General features: G+C 51.8%; 1 protein-coding gene across 2 annotated transcripts; it reads right to left on the reverse strand.

Annotated features, from left to right (window-relative positions):
- Positions 1-73: 73 nt before the first annotated feature.
- On the reverse strand, positions 74-17787 carry SLC35F6 (solute carrier family 35 member F6). Of its 2 annotated transcripts, XM_054476150.2 has the most exons (6): positions 17611-17787; positions 7018-7090; positions 6125-6296; positions 5662-5874; positions 4856-4966; positions 74-3294 (listed from the first exon to the last, which is right to left on the reverse strand). In XM_054476150.2, the coding sequence occupies exons 1-6, from the start codon at positions 17685-17687 to the stop codon at positions 2825-2827; spliced, it is 1116 nt and encodes a 371-aa protein (XP_054332125.1). In that variant the 5' UTR covers positions 17688-17787; the 3' UTR covers positions 74-2824. The 2 variants fall into 2 exon arrangements, with proteins under 2 accessions (XP_054332125.1, XP_054332127.1); XM_054476152.2 differs by lacking the exon at positions 6125-6296 and having other exon boundaries at positions 17611-17770.
- Between the last annotated feature and the right edge of the window lie 4629 nt (positions 17788-22416).

Consider the following 22416-nt stretch of genomic DNA (forward strand, 5'->3'; position numbering starts at 1 on the left):
CTGAGGCCTCCCCAGAAGCAGATGCTACTATGCTTCCTGTATAGCTTGCAGAACTGTGAGCCAATTAAACCTCTTTTCTTTATAAATTAAATTACCCAGTCTCAGGTATTTCTTTATAGCAATGCGAGAATGGATTAATACAATTGCCAATTTTCCTTTTCTTTTTTTAAAAAACAAAGCCAAAATAACACTCTTAAGATCCCAGGTTTTAGACAAGGCAGCTGTAGTCTCTCCGTCATCCTCACTGTCCATTTGCTTCTTCCTGGGACAGACACTGTGGCCCAGTGAAGCTGAGGGGACCCTGGGATTCAAAGCTGGTGGAATGGACCCTCCCTTCCCCCACAAGCTGTAATAACCTGCTGGAATCCCACACAACCTGAGGGCTTCACTTGTCAACAGCTCCCTTCCCTCAGAGGCTATTTTGAGGCAGGCATTCGGTGTTTTATGACCGAGCTGCCCAGGAGAACGGTTTGAGGCTACACTCAACTGTTCCAAGGAGCAGCACTGGACCAAAGGCTGCTCGGTTCCCTGTGGTTCCTGATGCCACCCCTTCTCTTCAGGGTGGTTACCTAGAGGACAACAGTACATGAGGCTTCCAGCCCAGCCCTAGGAGATCCATCCCAAAGACCCCACAGAGACCTGCATGGGAGGTGGGGCCACAGGTCTGGTATCAGGCAAACCTAGGTTGGAATACTGGCTCCATAAAGAGGAAGTCACTTAAGCTTCTCTGGGGCATGGTTTCTTCATCTGTTCCCACCTCTGAAGGCTATCGTAAGACAGAATGAAAGTTAAGCAACTTAACGCAATGCCGAGGATACCAGAATTACTCTAAATGGCAGAATCCTGGGAAGTCTGTCATCTTGGGGGTTCTCTAGGCAGGCAGGTTACCAGGGGTGGGGCTGAGATCCAGATGTGCTCTAGGTCCCAGTCTGCTACAGAATCATGTGGCTGCTGGACCTGGGGGTCCCCCAGGTCCTGCAGGAGCTGAGGGTAGGAGACTTTATTTGCCAAACAACTTAGAACTTTGGGCCTCAGTTTCCTTGTCTTTAAAGGAGCAGGTGAAGAATTCATAAAAACAATTGACAAGGGCTGCCTGGAATTTCCCTGTAATCTCTCCCAGGCAGAGGAGGCCTCGGAGGTGAGAGTAAGAGCAGGAAAACAGGGACAGGTCTCACTCTGTTGCCCAGGTGTGGTGGCTCAGGCCTGTAATCCCAGCACTTTGGGAGGCTGAGATGGGAGGATCGCTTGAGGCCAGGAGTTTGAGATCAGCCTGGGCAACACAATGAGACCCACCTCTGCAAAAAAAAAAAAAAACAATAAACCAGGCATGGTGGTACATACCTGTTAGTCTTAGCTACTTGGGAGGCTGAGGCAGGAGGACTGATTGATCCCAGGAGTTCAAGGCTGCAGTAAGCTGTGCCTGGGTGACAGAGCAAGACCCTGTCTCTTAAAAAAAAAAAAAAAAAAAAGGCTGGGCGTGGTGGCTCATGCCTGTAATCCCAGCACTTTGGGAGGCTGAGGCAGGTGGATCATGAGGTCAGGAGATCGAGACCATCCTGGCCAACATGGCAAAACCCCGTTTCTATTAAAGAATGCAAAAAATTAGTCGGGTGTGGTGGCACACGCCTGTAGTACCAGCTACTCAGGAGGCTGAGGCCGGGGAATTGCTTGAACCTGGGAGGGGGAGGTTGCAGTGAGCTGAGATCACACCACTGCACTCCAGCCTGGCAACAGAGCAAGACTCTGTCTCAAAAAGAAGAAACAAACAAACAAAAAAGAACAACAACAACAACAAAAAAAAAACAGCACAGAAGGGTGGTGCTGTGGGCAGAGGGGTATTTCCAGTGGATGGGCTGTTACTGTTTGCTCAGGTTGGTCAAGATCACAGGCCCATGGAATGCTGGGGCCAGAAGGCACTAAGGCCACAGCATCAACATCTACTTCCCAGAGCATAACACCAAGGCCCAGAGCAACTGGGTAATGTGCTGGGAGCTACAGTGAGTTTGAGGCAGAGTCTGGGCTAAAACCCAGGCCTCCAGAAGGGTTTAGGGAGGATCTTAGAAGTTTTAGAAAACATAATGCTTAGTTATGGCTGGGCGCAGTGGCTCACGCCTGTAATCCCAGCACTTTGGGAGGCCGAGGCAGGCAGATCACCTGAGGTCAAGAGTTTGAGACCAGCCTGGCCAACATGGTGAAACCCCATCTCTATAAAAATTACCCAGGTGTGGTGTTATGCACCTGTAATCCCAGCTACTCGGGAGGCTGAGGCAGGAGAATCATTTGAACCTGGGAGGCAGAGGTTGTAGTGAGCTGAGATCGTGCCACTGCACTCCAGCCTGGGCGACAGAGCGAGATTCTGTCTCAAAAAAAAAAAAAAGTTTAGATTCCCACCTTTTACCTTAATGCTTAGTTCTGGTTTAAATTTGCTCACTGACTTTTCTTCTTTGGAGAATCAAATCTAGCTTATGACTCATAAACTAGATAACTATGATAATCTAGTTTATGATTCAGATACACTAGGGTGGTAAATTCCTACAATTCAACTTCATGATTTAGCTCTAGTGCTGTAGGAGGGGTCCAGAGAGCTGAGGTCTGCCACTGCACTCAGGCTTGTGGGGGCTGGGTAACACCACCCTGCAGGTGGTAGTGAGAAAAAGAGGACTTGGGTGTTGTTATCTTCTGTGGCAGCAGCTGCCCTGGGGGTTCTGCAGGGAGCGGACAGGGTGAGGCCTTGGGGACAGGGCATTTGGGGCCCACCAGCCTGTGTGGCCTCAGTCTCAGGGTGAAGGAGCACCCGGGTGGCAGTAGAAACCTCCAGGGAACCTCAGCTGGCATCATTGATGGGAGTCCGGCTGCCACCCAGCAGTCTCTCCTGCTCGCTCTCCTCTGCCGGGGGCCGGCCCCTGGACAGGCGGCCCAGCAGCGGACGGTGTAGCCCATTGTAGAGGGCAGTGCCTATAAGGAGTATGAGGAAGCCAAGGATCTGCAGTGCATGGAAGGCCTCCCAGCCCAGTGCCAGGCTCAGGGCCCAGATGACAACGGTGCGCAAGCTGTCCAGCACCATGCGGGTGGTGGCACTCAGTTCCTTGGTGACGCTGATGCCTGCGAAGTTGAAGAAGGCAATGCTGCTGATGTTGCCCAGCAGTGCCACGGCAATGAGTGGCTGTCGGCCCACCTGGCAGAAGGCATCCAATGCATCCTCTAGTGTCCCACGAGGGTTTCCACTGAAGGAGCCGGCAGGGATGTAGTACATGGGCACCAGCAGCAGGGAGAGGATCACAAAGCCAAAGAGGCCTGGGGAGTAGAGGAGACAGTTACACTCTCCATCTTCCCCCAGACCCCCAGCACAGCCCACCGACTTGGCCTCCTCTGATCTCGGGTCATTCCCTCCCAGTGGTCCTCATGCCGGCTCCCTCCTTTCATGTCCCTCAGTCTCTCATCAGGAGCTTGTGGCCTATTAGATGGGTTCTAGCTGTCCCTTCTCCACTTTTACTCAGGGTTTTTTTTGACTGGATCAAGAGTAAGAAATACATTTTATATTGTGACCCAGTACACGTGTGCACAGGTTCATGGACACACACACACACTCATAAAAACAACTACCCTTACAGTATACAATGCTCTGATATTTAAAAATTCTATTCATTTAAACAAAGAACTGCGAGCTGCAACTGACTACATTATTTTCACAAGTTTGGAAAAACACAGCTTTCTAGTTCAGTGTGTTACTGGTCTGTGACAAGGAGCTTGCGCCAGAAGGTAAGTCCATGCACTGCTTCACTCATTAAGGTCTTGCTAGAAAACAGAAATGAATGGAAATAGACTGCATGCTCGGTGACATACTGATTCACATTCTGCCTAAGTCCCTCAGCTCACTGGGGGCCAGACAAGAGCTGCTCCCCAACAGGCACTAGCCCCCAGGCCATTCTTTGAAAGCACAGCTCTATCTTGCTAATCTCATAATTTTGATAGTTACTTCCCTGCTCAAAAACTTTCAGAGATTCCTCCCTGTCATTTAAAGTCTAAATCTACTTGCCTGATGGTAAAGTTCTCTAATGACATGACCCTGACCTACTTAATTCCTGATTATTTCCCCAACATCAAACCTATACTGCGCTCAAATTATTATTATTTTTTGAGATGGAGTCTCGTTCTGTTGCTGAGGCTGGAATGCAGTGGTGCAATCTCGGCTTGCTGCAGCTTCTGCTCCCCCAGTTCAAGCGATTCTCCTGTCTCAGTCTCCTGAGTAGCTGGGACAACAGGCATGCGCCACCACGCCCAGCTAATTTTTGTATTTTTTTTAGAGACGGGGTTTTGCCATGTTGGGCAGGCTGGTTTCAAACACCTGACCTCAAGTGATCCACCCGCTTTGGCCTCTCAAAGTGCTAGGATTACAGGCATGAGCCACCGCACCCGGCTACACTCAAAATTATTCCTCACTGGTTTTCAAATTCACATCCAGTCCCCCGTGCCTTTGCTCTGTTTGGAGTTGCTCCTGCTACTGCCTGTTGAAATTTGCAGCTCGAATGCCACCCTCCCTTGTCCTGAGAGACTCAGATAGGCATGGCCAATGAGACATCAGTTGAGCACAAGTGGTCCAAACTTAAATTCACTGACTGCCCTTTCTTCCTGCTGGTCACCTCCTCTGAAGGGCTTGCAGCTCATTCATCTCTGTCCTTGGTCTCCTCTAGTTCCTGGCACAGCAGGTGTCAGAAGACTTGCCAAAACACATCTGGAAGGCAAGGGGGGGCAGGAAGTTCACCCCCTACAAGTGAACCCTGGCACCTTGTCCTGTGCTCAGCTCTCCATGCTCCCTTCTACCCCACTCCTTCCAGGCCCCTGTGCCCACACACACCCTCAGTGCCAACTGCCCGCAGTGGGTGCACATTGTGTTTGTAGACGAACTTCTCCTCTAGCACCATCTGGATGGCGACGATGATCTGGGCCATGATGATCAACAGGTCCCCTGTGGGGAAGGAGGGACCCAGATGAGAACAGGGCTGCACTGGGGCTGGGGGCCAGGAGAGCATGGCCACAGGGACAGAACATGCCAGCCCCTGACCTCTGCAGGGCTCCCTATAGTTCACAGGCACAGTCACCACTGCCTGTCCCTGGTTCCCTGGTCCCTGAGGGGCATGCCAGCAGCGCCAGGCTAAGGTCCCAGAGGCCTGCCTGTGTCTAAGAGCTGCCCCACGGGGTATGACGCAGGTCTTTCAAGAAGCAACAGGTTTTGAGATAGACATTTCTTGGTTGATCCTGACCCTAAGTGACCCAGGACAGTCACTTCATTGTAAAATGGGCTGTGATGCATCCCTTTGGGGCCTGTGGGAGTCACTGTGATGATGAACACACAGTGCTCAGCACCAGGCTGGGCACTTGGTAAGCACCCGTTCCTTTCCACTCCCAAATCCAGTAGTTTGCATGTCTGCATTTGTATCAAAGGACAAGCCAGCCCCTCGCCCTGCCCGGCCTGCCACTCATCCTTGGTGGAGCCACATCCCTTTGCAGTCTTCCCTACATTCTATCCATCACCTCCAGAGCTACCCGCCTCACCCAGGGCCTGGCATATGGCACATGGCAGAGCTTGTATGAGTCTGTGCTGGGCTCCCAAGGAGGACAGGGCAGGATAGGGCAGCCCCGTGTCCCTACCCCTGGCCGCACCTGTGATCACTTCGCTGAGCTTGTGCTGACTGTCGTGCTTGCTCAGGAGGTCAGCCAGGCCCACGACCACCAGCCCTGCGATGGTGGCTAGGATGCCCAGCCACTGGCTCAGCACAAGCCTCCTGCCCAGGAAGGCAACTGAGAACAGGCCAGTGAATATGATCACTGCACCCCGCAGCATCTGGAAGCTGGAGGCACTGGTCATGTTCAGAGCTAGGAAAGGAGAAACAAATTACAGTTAGCTTCCCAAGGCGAAGGCCATCTGTCACTAAGGGGTCTTTGGTGATAGAGACATGCCAAGGTCATAGTAAGTGCTCGATCAGTCCTGCCTGCGTGCCTGTGCGTGTGAAGTCTGGGGGAATGGTGGGATGAAGTGGAGGTGGGTGGCATGGGGCTGTTTCACCAGCAGCGCCTTCAGCCACAGCTTCCCCTGATCCCTTCTCAGCCTGGCCTGGTTACTCACCCACATACATGAGGCTGGTCCCTGTCATGTCACAGAGCGCTGGGGGCAGGAAAAGAAGAGGGTTGAAAGGCTGTTGGGGGTCTACGCTGGAGTCTGATTGCCCTGTGGCTCTGCACCGGAGGAGGTAGAAGGCAGCCAGGCAGGAGAATTCTCCCAGGAACATGCCCACTGCCTGCAGGGATGAAAACCCAAGGACTTCAGAGCTGGAAGGGATCTTGGGGATCATCTTTAACTATTTTTTTTAATGCAAACTTCTGTCAAACAAGAGCTTACCCAGAACCCCAATATGTACAATAGACAAATGCAGAGCTGCCATGGAGGCTAGAGACAGCCTCCTAGGTCTGCCCCAAAGCCCCCATACATCCTGATGAACCCTAAGGCTGTGCAGAGCCCTTTCTGAAAACCATCCATCTACGCCAACCCCTAGTCAAATCGCAGGTGGAGAAACCTAGACCCAAGAGAGGCTCAAAGACTTATGTTAAGGCCACAAAGCAAGTTGCTGGTAGAGCTGGGGCTGACATTTGAGTCTCCTGATTCTCAGTTCAACAAATAGTGTCTTCCATTTATGGTATCTGCCCTGTCCCAATTGGGGTCTGGGCTCCCAGTGGATAGAGAGCCGACTTTTGTCACTAGGGTTGATGTTTTCCACGTGTACTGACTTGGATGTGGTGAGGACATAACCACTTGCCAGGACTTTCACAGAGGATGGTGCTCTTTGCCCTCTTCTAGACCTTGGATTCTGCTCTGGGGAGGGAAAGAGAGAAGTGGATGGCTCTTCTGGGAGCAGGAGACGCCTCCACTCCTAGGTCAGGAAACAGCCTGGCCTCATGGGTGGGGGTGGCGCCTGGTCTGAGGCCCGGGAGACAGGAAGTAGGAGGGTCAGGGCCAGATACCTGGAGGAAGGGATGCTGGAAGCTGTGCTCCTTGCTCCCTCCGCAGCCCTCGGCCATGAAATTGTCCGCCCATCTGTAGGAGAGAGAGGGAAGGTCAGACCCTGGAAGCATCCTGCCCTGGTGCTAGTGAAGAGGCTCACACCTCTCAATGTCAAGAGGCTCAGACCTGGGTGATTCGGCCCCAGAGTGCGGCTCCCTCTCAAAGGGGCCAGTCTTCACCTCAAGGAGTTTTAACTTGGCATTTCCTCAAGTTACTGTGTCTGTGCCTCTGTAATGCATAGAAATTACAGATACTCTCATGCTCACATTATAGTCATTGTATATATCGTGAGGTATCATTTACACTCATCACTCATGAAAATTACAGTAGTCAGACCCACTTATAACTTAATGTAGTAGAAAGCATTTCTATATAGCTGGGCGCAGTGGCTCACGCCTGTAATCCCAGCACTTTGGGAGGCCGAGGTGGGTGGATCACTTGACGTCAGGAGTTCGAGACCAGCCTGGCCAACATGGTGAAACCCTGTCTCTACTAAAAATACAAAAATTAGCCAGGCGTGGTGGTGCAAGCCTGTAATCCCAGCTACTCAGGAGGCTGAGGCATGAGACTCACTTGAACCTGGGGGGCAGAGGCTGAAGTGAGCCAAGATTGCACCACCACACTCCAGCCTGGGTGTTGGAGCAAGATCCTGTCTCAAAAAAAAAAAAAAAAAAAAAAAAGCATACCTATATATATTACTGTATCACAAATTTGCTTTTTTAAGTGTTTGATAACTGTATTTCAATTTAATTGACTTCTTTTGTAATCGTTGGTCTTTTTTTTTTTTTTTTTAATGGAGTCTCACCCTGTCGCCCAGGCTGGAGTGCAGTGGCAAGATCTCGGCTCACTGCAAGCTCCGCCTCCTGGGTTCACGCCCTTCTCCTGCCTCAGCCTCCCAAGCAGCTGGGACTACAGGTGCCCGCCACCATGCCTGGCTAATTTTTTTTTGTATTTTTAGTAGAGACGGTGTTTCACCGTGTTAGCCAGGATGGTCTCGATCTCCTGACCTTGTGAACTGCCCTCCTTGCTCCCAACATGCTGGGATTACAGGCGTGAGCCACCGCGCCCGGCCCAATCCTTGGTCTTATTTACACGTCTTAAAACATTACTGTAAGAAGAGGTCCACAGGCTGTGCCAGACTGTCAAAGAGTCCCATGGCATGAAAAATATCAAGAACCTCTGGTCTACAGGAGTATTTGGGCCCTGGGAAATGACCACTTAATACAGACCACCTGCTCACCTTCAAAGAGCCTGAATGGTTTGGAAGATCTTTCTAATGCTGACTTTCAAGCAAGTGGCAAAGACATCACACTCATGGCATGACCTCCCAGTCAGCACCTGGCAGATGGTGATGACTGATTATGACATACTTCCCCGATGAGCCTAGACACAAGCCCAGAATCCTTTGCGGCATAGTGCTTTGGGCAGCTTAACCACCAATCACTCTGAACTGTCTGCCATCTGTGCATGAAAATTCTCTGTCTTGAATTTCATCTTTGCTGGGCTTGGTTAGGTCTGTGGAGTCTTGTCTAATCTTTCATTTGAAAGCCCTTTAGGTATCTGTGGACTTGTTGACCTTCTTCTGAATCTTCTCATCTCCTGGCTAAACAGCTCCAGCCTCTCCTAACCTTTCACCCCTGGCCACCGACTTCTGGAAGTACTCTGGTGTACCCAGGCTCAGAGCCAAGAGCATGTGATCTGGCCCAGACTGAGGCTAGCAAGGCGTGGCCCCTCCCTCATGTTGACACCCTGGGTTCGTTGACACAGCTCCAAATGCATCAGTCACATCATGTGCTGACTGAAGTCAACACCGACCCAGAGCCGTTTCCTGTGGGCCACCGACCTGCTCCCACTGCAGCATACCCTGCATAGGCAGTGGATGTCTCTAAAGTGCAAGACTCGGGACTTCTTTTTATTAAATGCCTTTCCTTGAAATGTCTTTCCAGGGCAGTCAGATTGCAGTGCACAGCCCTGCACTGCCATTGGTTCATCTCTGTAGCGAGCCTCAGCTCCCAAAGGGCGGGGGAGTCCTCTGGTTCCTGTACCTCCCCCGCAGTGCCCAGAGCATGTGCCACTGGTTGTGCCGCAGTTAGGGTTTAGGTTTGACAAAGTCCCTGTCCAGCTTTGGCTTCTCTATATGCCTCTGAGTTTGAGGAAGAAAACAGGGCTATGGCAAACCTATTCCACAGTGAGAGACCCCACCAGCTCCTGGAGATGTGGAGAAAGAGGGGTAGTTAAGATTGCTTGTGGTTCTTGGGAATGGCAGGGGCAAAGGAGAGTTGAAGGGAGAAGTTCGGACAGAACTGTTTAGAAGGCAGAGAGAAACCTGGAGCCTGGCATGGCTTGGGGACCAGGCTGTAACCAGTCCCAGTACCAGTGGGGCAAAGAAAGCGCCTGCTATGGAACAGGGAGTCTGGGAGCTGGGGAAGCCTCCACCCCAGGTCAGGAAACACCTGACCTCATGGGCTGGAGTCTCATTTCTTTCTCTTTTTTTTTTTAGAGAGAGGGTCTCACTACGTTGCCCAGGCTGGTCTTGAACTCCTGGGCTCAAGCAATCCACCCGCCTCAGCCTTCTGAGTTGCTGAGATTATAGGCATGAGCCACTGCACCCATGGTGCCTAATTTCTGCCTGATATGCTGTTGGCTCTTGGATCCCTGGCCAGGACAGGACATGGAACGTGGGTAAGGGCCACAGACCCAGCAGGGCTGCTCTCAAACCCAGTCTTGCTTTTGCAGATAGAGCCCCCTGAGAAGGCCTGCATAAGGCAACTGAGTGAAACAGAGGCAAAGCAAGGAAGAGAGAAGAGGTCAAGCCTTACCAAGAGCACAGAGACAACTGCCCAGAGCAAGTGAAGTCAGAGAGATGGGAATCCCCAGGCCAGGAGCCAAGTCTCCTCTAGGAGGGACAAGGGAGCTATTGCCAGGTCCATGAAGGTCGACCAGAAGCTTCAGGCAAGGATTATTATTTATTTTATTATAATTTTTGTCTGTAGGGGGCAGGTATGGAAGCTGAGGCCATGTTTCCATGAGTCCTACTTCCCACCTGAGTCTGAGGGCCCCCTGCTGGTAGAACAAGTTGGTCCATAGGGGAAACCCCTCGGGGCCTGTCCTTCCCCAAGGTTGGGGCGCTTCTTGGGGAGCTGACTGTAGGGCTGGTGCTGAGCTCCCCACCTCCCACAGGGGTTGTCTTCGCTTTATCCACGGGTAGGTCTGCCTAGACAGGCCTGGCTGGCAGTGCTCCCGGCTGGGGAAACGGAATCTCTTTGTATCTGAGGGCCTGGGGTAGGCTGACAGCCCAAGGGATTGGGTGTCAGCAGCATGGGCTGCCTTGCCCAGCCTGAGATGCTCAGGCCTGCAGGTACCTTGGGGCAGAAAGCCAGGCTTCTCATCCTGGATTGGAGACAGGTTTCGACTCCTGGCGCAGAATCAGAAAGACCCCAGCCTCACAGGCTAGAACAAAAATCCAGCCCCAGTTTGCCTGGGGATGACAGCAGTGACCCCTAAGGTGGGCAGCACTTTGCTGTCAGTTCTTCACAACGTTTGTTGTTTGTTGTCTTTTGTTTTTGTTCTTGTTTTTTTTTGAAACGGAGCCTCCCTCTGTCACCCAGGCTGGAGTGTAGCGGCGCGATCTTGGCTCACTGCAACCTCTGCTTTCTAGGTTCAAGTGATTCTCCTGCCTTAGCCTCCCAAGTAGCTGGGATTACGGGCACCCACCAACATGCCCAGCTAATTTTTATATTTTTTGTAGAGACAGAGTTTCACCATGTTGGCCAGGATGGTCTCGAACTCCTGACCTCAAGTGATCCACCCGTATCGATCTCCCAAAGTGATGGGATTACAGGTATAAGCCTCTGCGTCCGGCCAACAACGTTTGTCTTTTTGTTTTGTTTTTTCAGACAGGGCATTACTCTGTCGCCCAGGCTGGAGTGCAGTGGCACAATCATGGCTCACTACAGCCTCAGCCTCCCAAGGCTCAGGTGATCCTCTCACCTCAGCCTCCTGAGTAGCTGGGACTATAGGCATGGGCCACCATGCCCGGCTAATTTTTGTATTTTTTGTAAAGATGGGGCCTTGTTTATGCTGCCCAGGCTGGTCTCGAACTCCTGGCCTCAAGAGATTGACTTGCCTCAGCCTCCCGAAGTGCTGGGATTACAGGTGTGAGCCACTGCACTCAGCCCATGTTTCCTTAAATGCACAATTCATAGGATACTTCATGCGGGCTGTCCCGTTAAGCCTTACAACAAGGATCCTCATTTTAGATGGGGACTCTGAGGCTTAAGGCAGATCCAGGGTCAAACCTTGCTTGAATTTATACTCAGAAAAGGCAGAATACAGAGAAAACCCAGAGTTTTGAGTCCCACAGGTTGGACAAGTTACAGGGTAATCATACCAACACTGACAAACTGTCAGAAGCAATACATGATATAAGGATATATACATGACCTGGCACATGGCAGGTATTCAGCAAAACTCATTTTCTGCCCCTTCTCCTTTCCCTTCACTGAGCAGAAGCCATCTCCCCCATGTTGGGGTCAACATGGCCCCAGCTCCGCTTCAGCCTGAAAGCTACTGGAAAAACGTCTGGAACCTGTCCTGCTGGCTGAGGCAGAGGTGGCTGGAAGGACCTCAGGCTGTTGTCCCTGCAGTTCACAAAGCCACAATGCTGAAACAGAAGAAACTCAGCCATCAGCTGAACGAAACTCCTTATTTGACAAACAGGAACCCAGGGGCCAGAGAGGGCTCGAGGGGCTCGCGGCTCCTCAGATGTTGAGACAGGGCCAGTACACTGGAAGCTCAGCAGGCAGTCATGCGCCCCCTCCCTGACTCTCTGAAGCTCTCCTCTGAGTTCCTGCTCCCCTAGCTGGTGGGAGGAGAGGGGCAGCCCAGCAGGTGGGCCTGTCTTCTCCGCAGACACTGTATTCTAGGGGAGATGACTTCCAGGGCAGGAGGCCCGAAGGGCCCTAGCGGGGACAAGCTGAGGCCACTCCTTTTGGCGGGCAGGCTGGGGAGTGGGCTTTCCGTGCTGGGTGGTGAGTCACTCCCTAGCATGGCCAGGCCCAAACTCAAAGCTCAGCATTCTGGGAGGTGTGCACGTCCACGTGAGCGGTGGTGGCGAAAATAGACTGAGGAAGTGGCGATGGGGCTGGCTTGGGCAGATTAGCTGTGGCCATTCCCGAATCTCTGCCACTTCCTTTTGTGTCCCCAGCTTGTCAAGCCCAGTAAGTCCCCTTCTTTCTCCTGCCTGTGACCTACAGAAGGGCCACGGCTTCTCCACTCTCTGGGGTGCCACAGCAGGTGGCCCTGGCTCCTGAGGTGACAATGGTGAGCCCTCTCATCTCTATGGACTAGAAAACTTTCCTTAAGCTGGGTGTGGTGGTGCATGCCTGTAATCCCAACACTTTGGGAGGCTGAGACAGGTGGATTGCTTGAGCCCAGGAGTTTGAGACCAGCCTAGGAAACATGGCAAGACGCTGTCTCTACAAAAAATACAAAAATTAGGTGGGCATGGTGGCGGGTGTCTGTGGTCCCATCTACTTGGGAGGCTGAGGTGGAAGGATGGCTCAAGGCTGCAGTGAGCCGAGATGGCACCATTGCACTCTAGCCTGGGCAACAGAGAGAGACTGTGTCTTTAAAAAAAAAAAAAAAAAAAAAAAGGCTGGGCGCAGTGGCTCACGCCTGTAATCCCAGCACTTTGGGAGGCTGAGATAGGCGAGGTCAGGAGATAGAGACCATCCTGGCTAACACAATGAAACCCTGTCTCTACTAAAAAAATACAAAAAAATTATCCGGGCATGATGGCAGGCACCTGTAGTCCCAATTACTCAGGAGGCTGAGGCATGAGAATGCGGGCACCCAGGAGGCGGAGCTTGCAGTGAGCTGAGATCACACCACTGCACTCCAGCCTGGGGTGACAGAGCCAGACTCTGTCTCAAAAAAAAAAAAAAAAAAAAAAAAAGAAACCTTCCTCAGTAGATCTTCAGTGTCCAGGAAGAAGGTATGGCAGGGATCACCAAGTCCATTTTACAGATGAGAAAACTGAGGCTCAGAGAGGTCCAGTGGCTCATCTATTCCCCAGCTCCCAAGCCTCATGAACTTCCCACTCTACTACACTGTCCTCCTGAGTTAAGGCTTCCACAAGCTGGCCCAACAACCCCTTTGAAGCAATTATCCCACGCCAGTTCATGGAACCCAAGGGTGGTGGGGGCAGCTGCCAAGGGCAAACATTGGAGCTGGCACAGAAAGGACACAGAAGAAGAGCGAACAGCTCTTCTCTAGTAGAGGCCTAGTGGTTTCCAGGCTTCCTGCCACTTTCTTGGCAGGGTCCCTGGCCTGGGCATGAAAGGAAGTCAGGCTCATATCTCTGCCTGGCTGGGAGGGCCCTACAGCCTGCAGAACTTAGGAGGGGAGCTGAGACTTACTTAGTGAGCATCTACTTGACCCTGGCTCTATTAATTAATTATTTACTATTATTATTTGTAGAGAACGAGGTCTCCCTATGTTGTCCAGGCTGATCTGGAACTCCTGGGCTCAAATGATCATCCCACCTCAGCCTCCCAAAATGCTGGGATTACAGGCTGGAGCCACAGTGCCCAGTTGACCCCGGCTCTTCATATGTAGAACCTCAGTTGGATTCAGGAGACTGGGGTTCTGACATGAGTACTTGCGGATGGGGCACTGGCTCAGGCAGACAGAAATGGCTTGGCCTAAAGAAGATGATCGACAGAAGATGCTAGTGAGGAGGTTTTGAGAAAACAGCCAGGGAAAGAAGAAGCCACTTCACAGGGAGGGGCCGCCTGCCAGGACCCAGGGATGGGGCCACAGGGCCAGCATGGCTGGTGGCAGTCTCCCAAAGCCTGCTGAGCCTGCAGAGAGGAAAGCTGATCTGCGGCCCCAGCACAGCAGGTAGCACGTGCTCAGATGTGCTTCCTCATCCACTGCCTGTCATCCTCCCAAGAACCTGGGAAGGGAAACATCACTCTTGTCACAGGCCAAGAAACTGCCAGAGACAACCATAGGCTGTCAGTCTGAACCTCGAGTGGCCTGGACTCCAGCGAGAGGACAGCGGGAGGACCCTGTCAGCAGTGTCTCTGGGCTGGCTGAGAGGCTTGCCGCCCAGTCCTGGAGAGAGGGCACATCAAAGGCTGGGAGGGCAGATGCCACTTACAGGTTTACAACTTCCACAAGCACAGGCTTGTCTGTCCTGGCCTGGGGAGCTGTGAGAGGAAACCCCCAGGAAGGAGGGACTTTAGGGTATCACAGTCATAAAAGAACAGGACTTAAAGTCCTGAGGCCTGGGTTCCAGCCTTCATTCAGACACCAAACAGTTGAATCACAGAAAGAAACTTCTCCTGAGGCCTCCTTTGCAAATTGTGGGGATTAGACTGGATGATTTCTATGCTTTTAACAACTCTAAATGACCCTAAAATGACTGGAGAAGTCCCCAGCCACACCCTCCAGTGGTGGTTAAGAGCATGGATGCTAGAGCCAGACCATGCTGGCTCAACTATAAACTCTGCCACTTAGTAGCTAAGTTGAACTTGGGCAAATAATTTCCTACCTCAGTTTCCTTATACAGGGATATCAGCCCCCATCTTTGCCTGATAGGGTGGTTATGAGAATTCCCTGAGTTCACACATGAAAGGGTAGAGCAGGGCCTGGGGCATGAGAGGTGCTCTTTATGCATGAGATGCTTCTGCTAGTTGTCAGCACATGCTTGTCTGTCTGTGCCTGCTGGAAATCGTGGGTCAAAAATGTGATTTCCTTTTATTTTTTTTTTTTGAGACCGAGTCTCACTCTTTGTCACCCAGGTTGGAGGGCAGTGGTGCAATCTTGGCTCATTGCAACCTCCGCCTCCCGGGTTCAAGCAATTCTCCTGTCTCAGCCTCCCGAGTAGCTGGGACTACAGGTGCACACTACCACACCCGGCTAATTTTTGTGTTTTTAGTAGAGATGCAGTTTCACCATATTGGTCAGGCTGGTCTCAAACTCCTGACCTCAAGTGATCCATCCGCTTCTGCCTCCCAAAGTGCTGGGATGACAGGCGTAAGCCACCATGCCGGGCCAGAAATGTGATTTCAAATCCATACTTCACATCGGGGTGCATGCAGCTGCTCCCACATGTTCTTTCTCCCTAAGAGTATCCCTTCTTGTGGTTTGACCTTAGAACACTGTTTAGGGTCCAATTTGGGGGCCCGTCTTGGGGTGGGAGGATCCTGAGAGGCCCCACACCAGCTGTCAGGCAGGGGACAGGACCAAAAGTTGGGTCTGTCACCTGGGAGCCTCTTTCCTGACTCTCAGGCAGCCTTTAAAGGTGACGCCTTCTGGGATTGAGGATCTCTAAGCTTCCTACCTGACTGGTTTGGAGTTTTCTAAGGAAGGAGGTGAGTTAGCACAGTCTACCCCAGCAGTAACTGGCAATCTGGATTCTCCTTGTGGGCAGCAGCCCTGGTGGACTTAAATCCGCTCTCTAAGCACTTGACAGAGGCCCTGGCTGGCATGACAGAACAGAAGACTTGCTTTGCTGCGTTCAGATCCTGAGATGGGAGCCCTCAGGCTGGGGCCTCTGAACAGCTAAGGATTCAGCATGAGAAGTGATCCTCAGGAGGATGCAAGGCCCGGGAAGCTAGCAGTTCTCCACAAGGCACAGTTGGCCAGAGGTGAACCAGAGGAACAGGTGGGGCTCACCCAGGACTCCACTGACTGTGCCCACCGTTTGGGGAAGGGAGAACACTGTGACTGCCCTGTGCGTACACGTCTGTCTCCTCCACCTCAGATTCCAGGCATCTCAAAGGCAGGGATCGCCTTTTGGTCACTTCTGTCTCCTTCCTTCACACACCGTAGGTACCTTATACATGCCTGATGAGGCAGTTTTCATACCACTGATGGAGTTTGCTAGGTATAAATGCCTCAAAAATGAATAAGAAATGGCCATTTCCCTTTAAAAGGCTCACAGTTTCTCAAAGTGTGAAGCAAGATAGAAAACCCAGGGGACCTGGAACACCACCTTCAGAGTGGAAAAGCTCCTGATGAGAGCTTTTCCACACCACACCAATCCCACCTCGCTCTGGAGCCTGACAGGGCCCAGATGGACATGAGGTCTAACTTGGAGAGGGCCACTGTTCACTGTTCTCCATGTAATTTGGTATTATTTCAGACAAAGGCCACTGGGCACTGCAGCTCTTATGGTGAAAAGGAGGGGCAGGGGCCGGGCACTGTGGCTCACACCTGTAATCCCAGCACTCTGGGAGACCGAGGCGGCGAATCACCTGAGGTTGGGAGTTCAAGCCCAGCCTGACCAACATGGAGAAACCCCATCTCTACTAAAAATACAAAAATTAGCCGGACGTGGTGGCGCATGCCTGTAATCTCAGCTACTCAGGAGGCTGAGGCAGGAGAATCGCTTGAACCCAGGAGGTGGAGGTTGCAGTAAGCCGAGATCGTGCCATTGCACTCCAGCCTGGGAAACAAGAAAAGGAGGGGCAGGAAGGCCCTGCCCTGAGATGGAGACAGAGAGAGACAAAGAAATGCCATCCTGCCCACAACAGAGGCGAGGCTAGGCCCTGTCCCTCAGCCTCATGACTGCCCTGGGTCCTTAGTCCCTAACCTCCTGGGAACTGTCCCCCCTGTCTCACCCCCATACATCAGAGCTGAACTGGCCACTTGCCCTCTCTGTCTGAGTTAATGGCACTTCTCTTCTCCCAGGCAGAAACCCTGGAGTGATCCTTGTTTCTTGCTCATGTGGGTCAGGCCTGTGGCCATTCGGCACCTGGTCTCTGCCACCAGTTGTCCCTTCCTTTCTCTTCTCACTGCCACCTCCTAGTTCCCCTCATCTGCTATGCAGCAGCCTTGGAGTGGTTTTTCCTGCACCAAACGACTCTTCATGTCATTGAGTCAATCATATCACTTTCAACACGTCATTCCCCAGCTCAAAAGCACTTTTCTGATTATGGGAGAAAATCTAACCTGGGCATTTGATGCTGGTTACAATCGACTTTGATCTGGCCTTTCCGTAGACTTTCCTTGCCTTAAAGTCTCAGACACATTCCGAAATCCCACCTAAGCTTCAAGACGCAGCTCTAACCCCTCATCCTTGAGGGGCCGTGGGGCACCTCCCTGTCTGCCGCTTGAGGCCTCCACGCTCACTGGGTCACTCGGCCTGCACAGCCACTACTGCGGCTCATGTGCACAAGTCCTGGGGTCTCTCCCAGCTCGTGGAGGGAGGTGCTCAGGCTTGGACGCCAGCACTGGAAGGGCCGCGGAAAGGAATCGGCCAACCCTCCTGTTAAAAGATGTGGAAACAGGGGCGGAGGCTGTACAGCAAATCAAAGCCGGGGCTCGGATCCCCCCGCCCGGGGCGCAGCCCCGCTCCGCATTTCCCCGGGCCTCGCATCCCTTGGGTGGTCATAAAGCACGCGAACTGACCGGAGCAAGTGGGAAAGCAGGAGAAGCCGGGAGGGCAGGGCCAAGAAGGGGGAAGGCGTAGAACGAGAGCGGGGGTCGCCAGGGCCCGCACGCCCGGCAGGGCCCGCACGCCCGGCAGGGCCCAGACTCACTTTGCCGAGAGCGTGTTGATGGAGCCGGTAACGAGCATGAGCCCGGCCAGGAACAGCTGGTACTTGGTCCAGGCCATGTCGGCGGACGCTGGGGTTCCGTCCAGTTAGCGGCGCCGGGCCCGTCACCCGGGGTCTCCGGCGCGAGCGCTTCCGGGCCGGGCGTCACGTGACCCCTCCCGCTCGCTCCGCCCCCGGGGAGCGCGCCTGAGCCACGGTGCCCGCGCTCTGCAGAGTCGTCCTGGAGCGCTTTGGTGGCCAAGCCGTGGCCCTGGCAAATCACGGCCCAGGCCTTCCCATTTTTTTTTCTTTTCTTCCTCGCTCTCCCCCCCTTTTTTGGGTTTCTTTTTTCTATTTTTTTGAGAAGGAGTCTCACTCTGTCGCCCAGGCTGGAGTGCAATGGCATGATCTCGGCTCACTGCAACATCCGCCTCCTGGGTTCAAGCGATTCTCCTGCTTCAGCCTCCCGAATAGCTCGGATTACAGGCGCCCTTCACCACGCCCAGCTAATTTTTTGTATTTTTAGTAGAGACAGAGCTTCACCATGTTGGCCAGGCTGGTCTCGAACTCCCGACCTCAGGTGATCCGCCCTCCTCGGCCTCCCAAAGTATTGGGATTACAGGCGTGAACCACCGCGTCTGGCCTTGGTTTATTTTTATCTTTGGGTCTTCCTATTTGTAAAAGGGGCGGATGGGACAGTGCAGTGAGGGTGCATCGTGGATATTACAGCATTTTGTGAATCGTTTTGACAGGTTGAGCTGAGCGGTGTCAGAAAGGAGCCCTGAAGTGGGCCTGCCGGTAGTTCCTTGGGGACCTTGTAGAGAGGAGATTCCCACGCTGGACGTTTCCACTTCGGGGCTCCTCTCTGATACCGCCCACCTTGGGCACAGTTCGTATCTTTCAGCAAAGTGGGGAAGGCATCTAGCTCCAGTTGCCGAGGAGACCATTTTATAGCTGAGGACAGTAAATTCAGCGAAGCAGAGTGATTTGCTTAAGAACCTGCTAGTGAGCAGTGGGGTAGGGATTTGTTCTTGGGTTCTCCAGTCCCCAAAAGTCCGTGCCTTCCGCATGGCCCCTGCACCAAGCCCTGCTTCACTGCTCCTTTGTGGACTTTCTGGTCGCAGCTGAGGCACCTAGGCAGAAAGACCATCCCTAGGTTTTTTTTGAAGAGGGTGTTGACGAAGAGCCAAACTCTAAAATATTTGAAGGGATTTATTCTGAGCCAAATATTTGTGACCATGGCCCGTGACACAGCCCTCAGGAGGTCCTGAGAACATGTGCCCAAAGTGGTCGGAGCGCAGCATTTGAGAGAGACACGAGACATCAATCAAATACATTTAAGAAATACATTGGTTTGGTCCAGAAAGGCAGGACAACTCAAAGCTGGGAGGAGGGGAGAGGGTGGGGCAGGAAAGGGGAAAAATATCTATCTATGTTAATAGAGATTTTTTTTTGAGACGGAGTCTTGCTCTGTCGCCCAGGCTGGAGTGTAGTGGTGCAATCTCGGCTCACTGCAACCTCCACCTCCCGGGTTCAATCAGTTCTCTGCCTCAGCCTCCCGAGTAGCTGGGACTACAGGTGCCTGCCACCACGCCTGGCTAAATTTTGTATTTCTAGTAGAGATGGGGGTCTCACCATGTTGGCCAGGCTGGTCTTGAACTGATCCACCCGCCTTGGCCTCCCAAAGTGCTGGGATTACAGGCGTGAGCCACCACGCCCGGCCGGTAATAGAGATTCTTTACAGATGCAAATTTTTTCCCACAAAAGACAGATTTGCAGGGCCATTTCAAGATATGGCAAAGAAACATGTTTTGGGGTAAAATCTTTTGACTTTCTTCTTAGTCACATAATATTATGCCAGAGTCAGATTGGAAAGTAAGTCATGATATATAGGGTTAAATAAAACCCATCTGATGAGAATTTATGGTTTGTAGGGCATGACTCTCCAGACCTCCTACGTAGGAATTTGGGCAAGGTAAAAAAATCAGAGCTTAGTCCTCAAAGGGTTCTGGCTTTTAAAATCCTACTCTTGGCCGGGCGTGGTGGTTCACACCTATAATCCTAGCACTTTGGGAGGCTGAAGCGGGCTGATTGCTTGAGCTCAGGATTTCCAGACAAGCCTGGGCAACATGGCAAAACTCAGTCTCTACTAAAAATGTAAAAATTAGCTGAGTGTCATCACAAGTACCCGTAATCCCAGCTACTCAAGAGGCTAAGTAGGATTGCTTGAGTCCCTGGAGGTGGAGGTTGCAATGAACTGAGATCATGCCACTACACTCCAGCCTGGGTGACAAAGTGACACCCTGTCTAAAAAAAAAAAAAGGCCAGGCGCGGTGGCTTGCACCTGTAATCCCAGCACTTTGGGAGGCTGAGGCAGGTGGATCACCTGAGGTCGGAGTTCAAGACCAGCCTGACCAACATGGTGAAACCCCATCTCTACTAAAATACAAAAAATTAGCCGGGTGTGGGGGTGCATGCTTGTAATCTCAGCTACTCTGGAGGCTGAGGCAGGAGAATCGCTTGAACCCGGGAGATGGGAGTTGCAGTGAGCCAAGATCGAGCCATTGCACTCCAGCCTGGGCAACAAGCACGAAAACTCCGTCTCAAAAAAAAAAAGAAAGAAAAAGAAAAGAAAAAAACTGCTCCTAATATGCCTTTCCCAGTGCTCTAGTCTGTACCCATGCCCTGTCACGCCAGCGACAAGACCCTCTTGTTACCAGAAAGGGGCTCTGATCCAGACCCCAAGAGAGGGTTCTTGGACCTGGCACCTTGTGGGGAATCCATAAAGTGAAAACAAGTTTATTAAGAAAGTAAAGGATAAAGAATGGCTACTCCATTGGCAGAGCAGCCCCGAGGGCTGCTGATTGGTTATTTTTATGGATATTTCTGGATTATATGCCAAACAAGGGGTGGATTATTCATGAGTTTTCTCGGAAAGGGGTGGGCAATTGCCAGAACTGAGGGTTCCTCCCCTTTTTAGACCATGTAGGTTAACTTCCAGTTGCTGCCGTGGCATCTGTAAACTGTCGTGCACTGGTGCGAGTGTCTTTTAGCATGCTAATGCATTATAAATAGCGTATAACGAGCAGTGAGAAAAACCAGAGGTCACTTTTGTCGCCATCTTGGTTTTGGTGGGTTTTGGCCGGCTTCTTTACTGCATCCTGTTTTATCAGCAAGGTCTTTGTGACCTGTACCTTGTGCCCACTTCCTATCTCGTCCTGTGACTTAGAATGCCTAACCTCCTGGGAATGCAGCTCAGTAGGTCTCAGCCTCGTTTTACCCAGCCCCTGTTCAAGATGGAGTTGCTCTGATTTAAACGTCTCTGATACTTTGGAAAACGACTTCAGACCCAGCCAACACACTTCCCCTATGCTGCAGATCTTGTTTCTGTGGTGAGAAAAGAACTTTTACCTGAAGAATGCGAGTCCTTTAAGTTATTAGGCCCAGAGAGACATTAAAATGAGACAGCAATCACGTCCTACTCCCACTTTGAGTTATGTATTTATGTCTTGAAACTGCTTGCTATTGCCACAGGTAGCTATAACCTAACAATGCTGCACTGGACACCGTATCTCACATCCTATAGCTTAACACTGTACAGCCAATCACTAATCAATGTTATTTCTGTAAACCAATGAGAATTTCTAACAAACAACTTTGTATCAGCCCACTCCCTGTCCTCCTTTTTCTGCCTCTAAAAACCTGTTTGTAACAAAGAGGGAAGGGAGCTCACATCCAAGATTACTTGGGTCTGAGTCTTTTGGGCAGCTGTCCTCATTTTGGCTCAAGTAAACTCTTTAACTTATATTTTGTGCCTTGGCACCTTCTTGTTTTTTTTAAGAGGAAGTCGTGCTCTGTCGTCCAGTCTGGAGTGCAGTGGCACAATCTCAGCTCACTGCAACTTCTGCCTCCCAGGTTCAAGCAATTCCCCTGCCTCAGCCTCCTGAGTAGCTGGGATTACAGGTGAGCACCATCATGCCCAGCTAAATTTTTTGTATTTATAGTAGAGATGGGGTTTCGCCATGTTGGCCAGGCTGGTCTTGAACTCCTGACCTCAAGTGATCCACCTGCCTTGGCCTCCCAAAGTGTTGGGATTACAGGTGTGAGCCACTGCACCCAAGTGGCTAGCAACTTCATTTTAGATGAACAGGAGGTGGCCCGTGTGGTGGCACACACGTTATCCTAGCACTTTGGGAGGCTGAGGCCTCCTGATCCCAGGAGTTTGAGAGCAGCTTGGGCAACATAGCCAGACCCTCATCTCTACAAAAAAATTTAAAAATTAGTCAGGGTTGGTAGTGCGGGCCTGTGAGCCCAGTTACTGGAGAAGCTGAGGCAGGAGGATTGCTTGAGCACAGGACTTTGAGGCTGCAGTGAACCGTGGTCACACCCCTACACTTCAGCCTGGGCAACAGAGCAAGACCCTATCTCACACACACACAACTTTTTTTAATTAAAAAAATAGATCAACAAGAGGTATAGAGATAAGAGCTGTCTGCCAACTCCTCCTACTTGCCCTAAGACAGCCTTGAACTTGTGAAAATGGCCAGAGTGGACTCAGAACTCTCAAGAGGCTGCACCAGACCCCCTTATTGCAGGAAGACCTACTGGAGAAGGTGTGTAAGTGGGATCCTGGAAAAAACATAGGAGGTCCCCAGATAGACAGCGGAAGGGCTTTCTTACAGATGGACATGGCATGTACAGCGTTGCAGAGGTGTGAGTGTGGAGCAAGTCTGGGACCCACAGAATGTTCTAGAATTTTCTTTAATTGGAGCGTCTTCTCCTTTCAGTCAGTGAGGAGTTGGAAGACCC

Source organism: Pongo pygmaeus, chromosome 12, assembly GCF_028885625.2.
Source record: "Pongo pygmaeus isolate AG05252 chromosome 12, NHGRI_mPonPyg2-v2.0_pri, whole genome shotgun sequence".
NCBI classification, from domain to species: domain Eukaryota; kingdom Metazoa; phylum Chordata; class Mammalia; order Primates; family Hominidae; genus Pongo; species Pongo pygmaeus.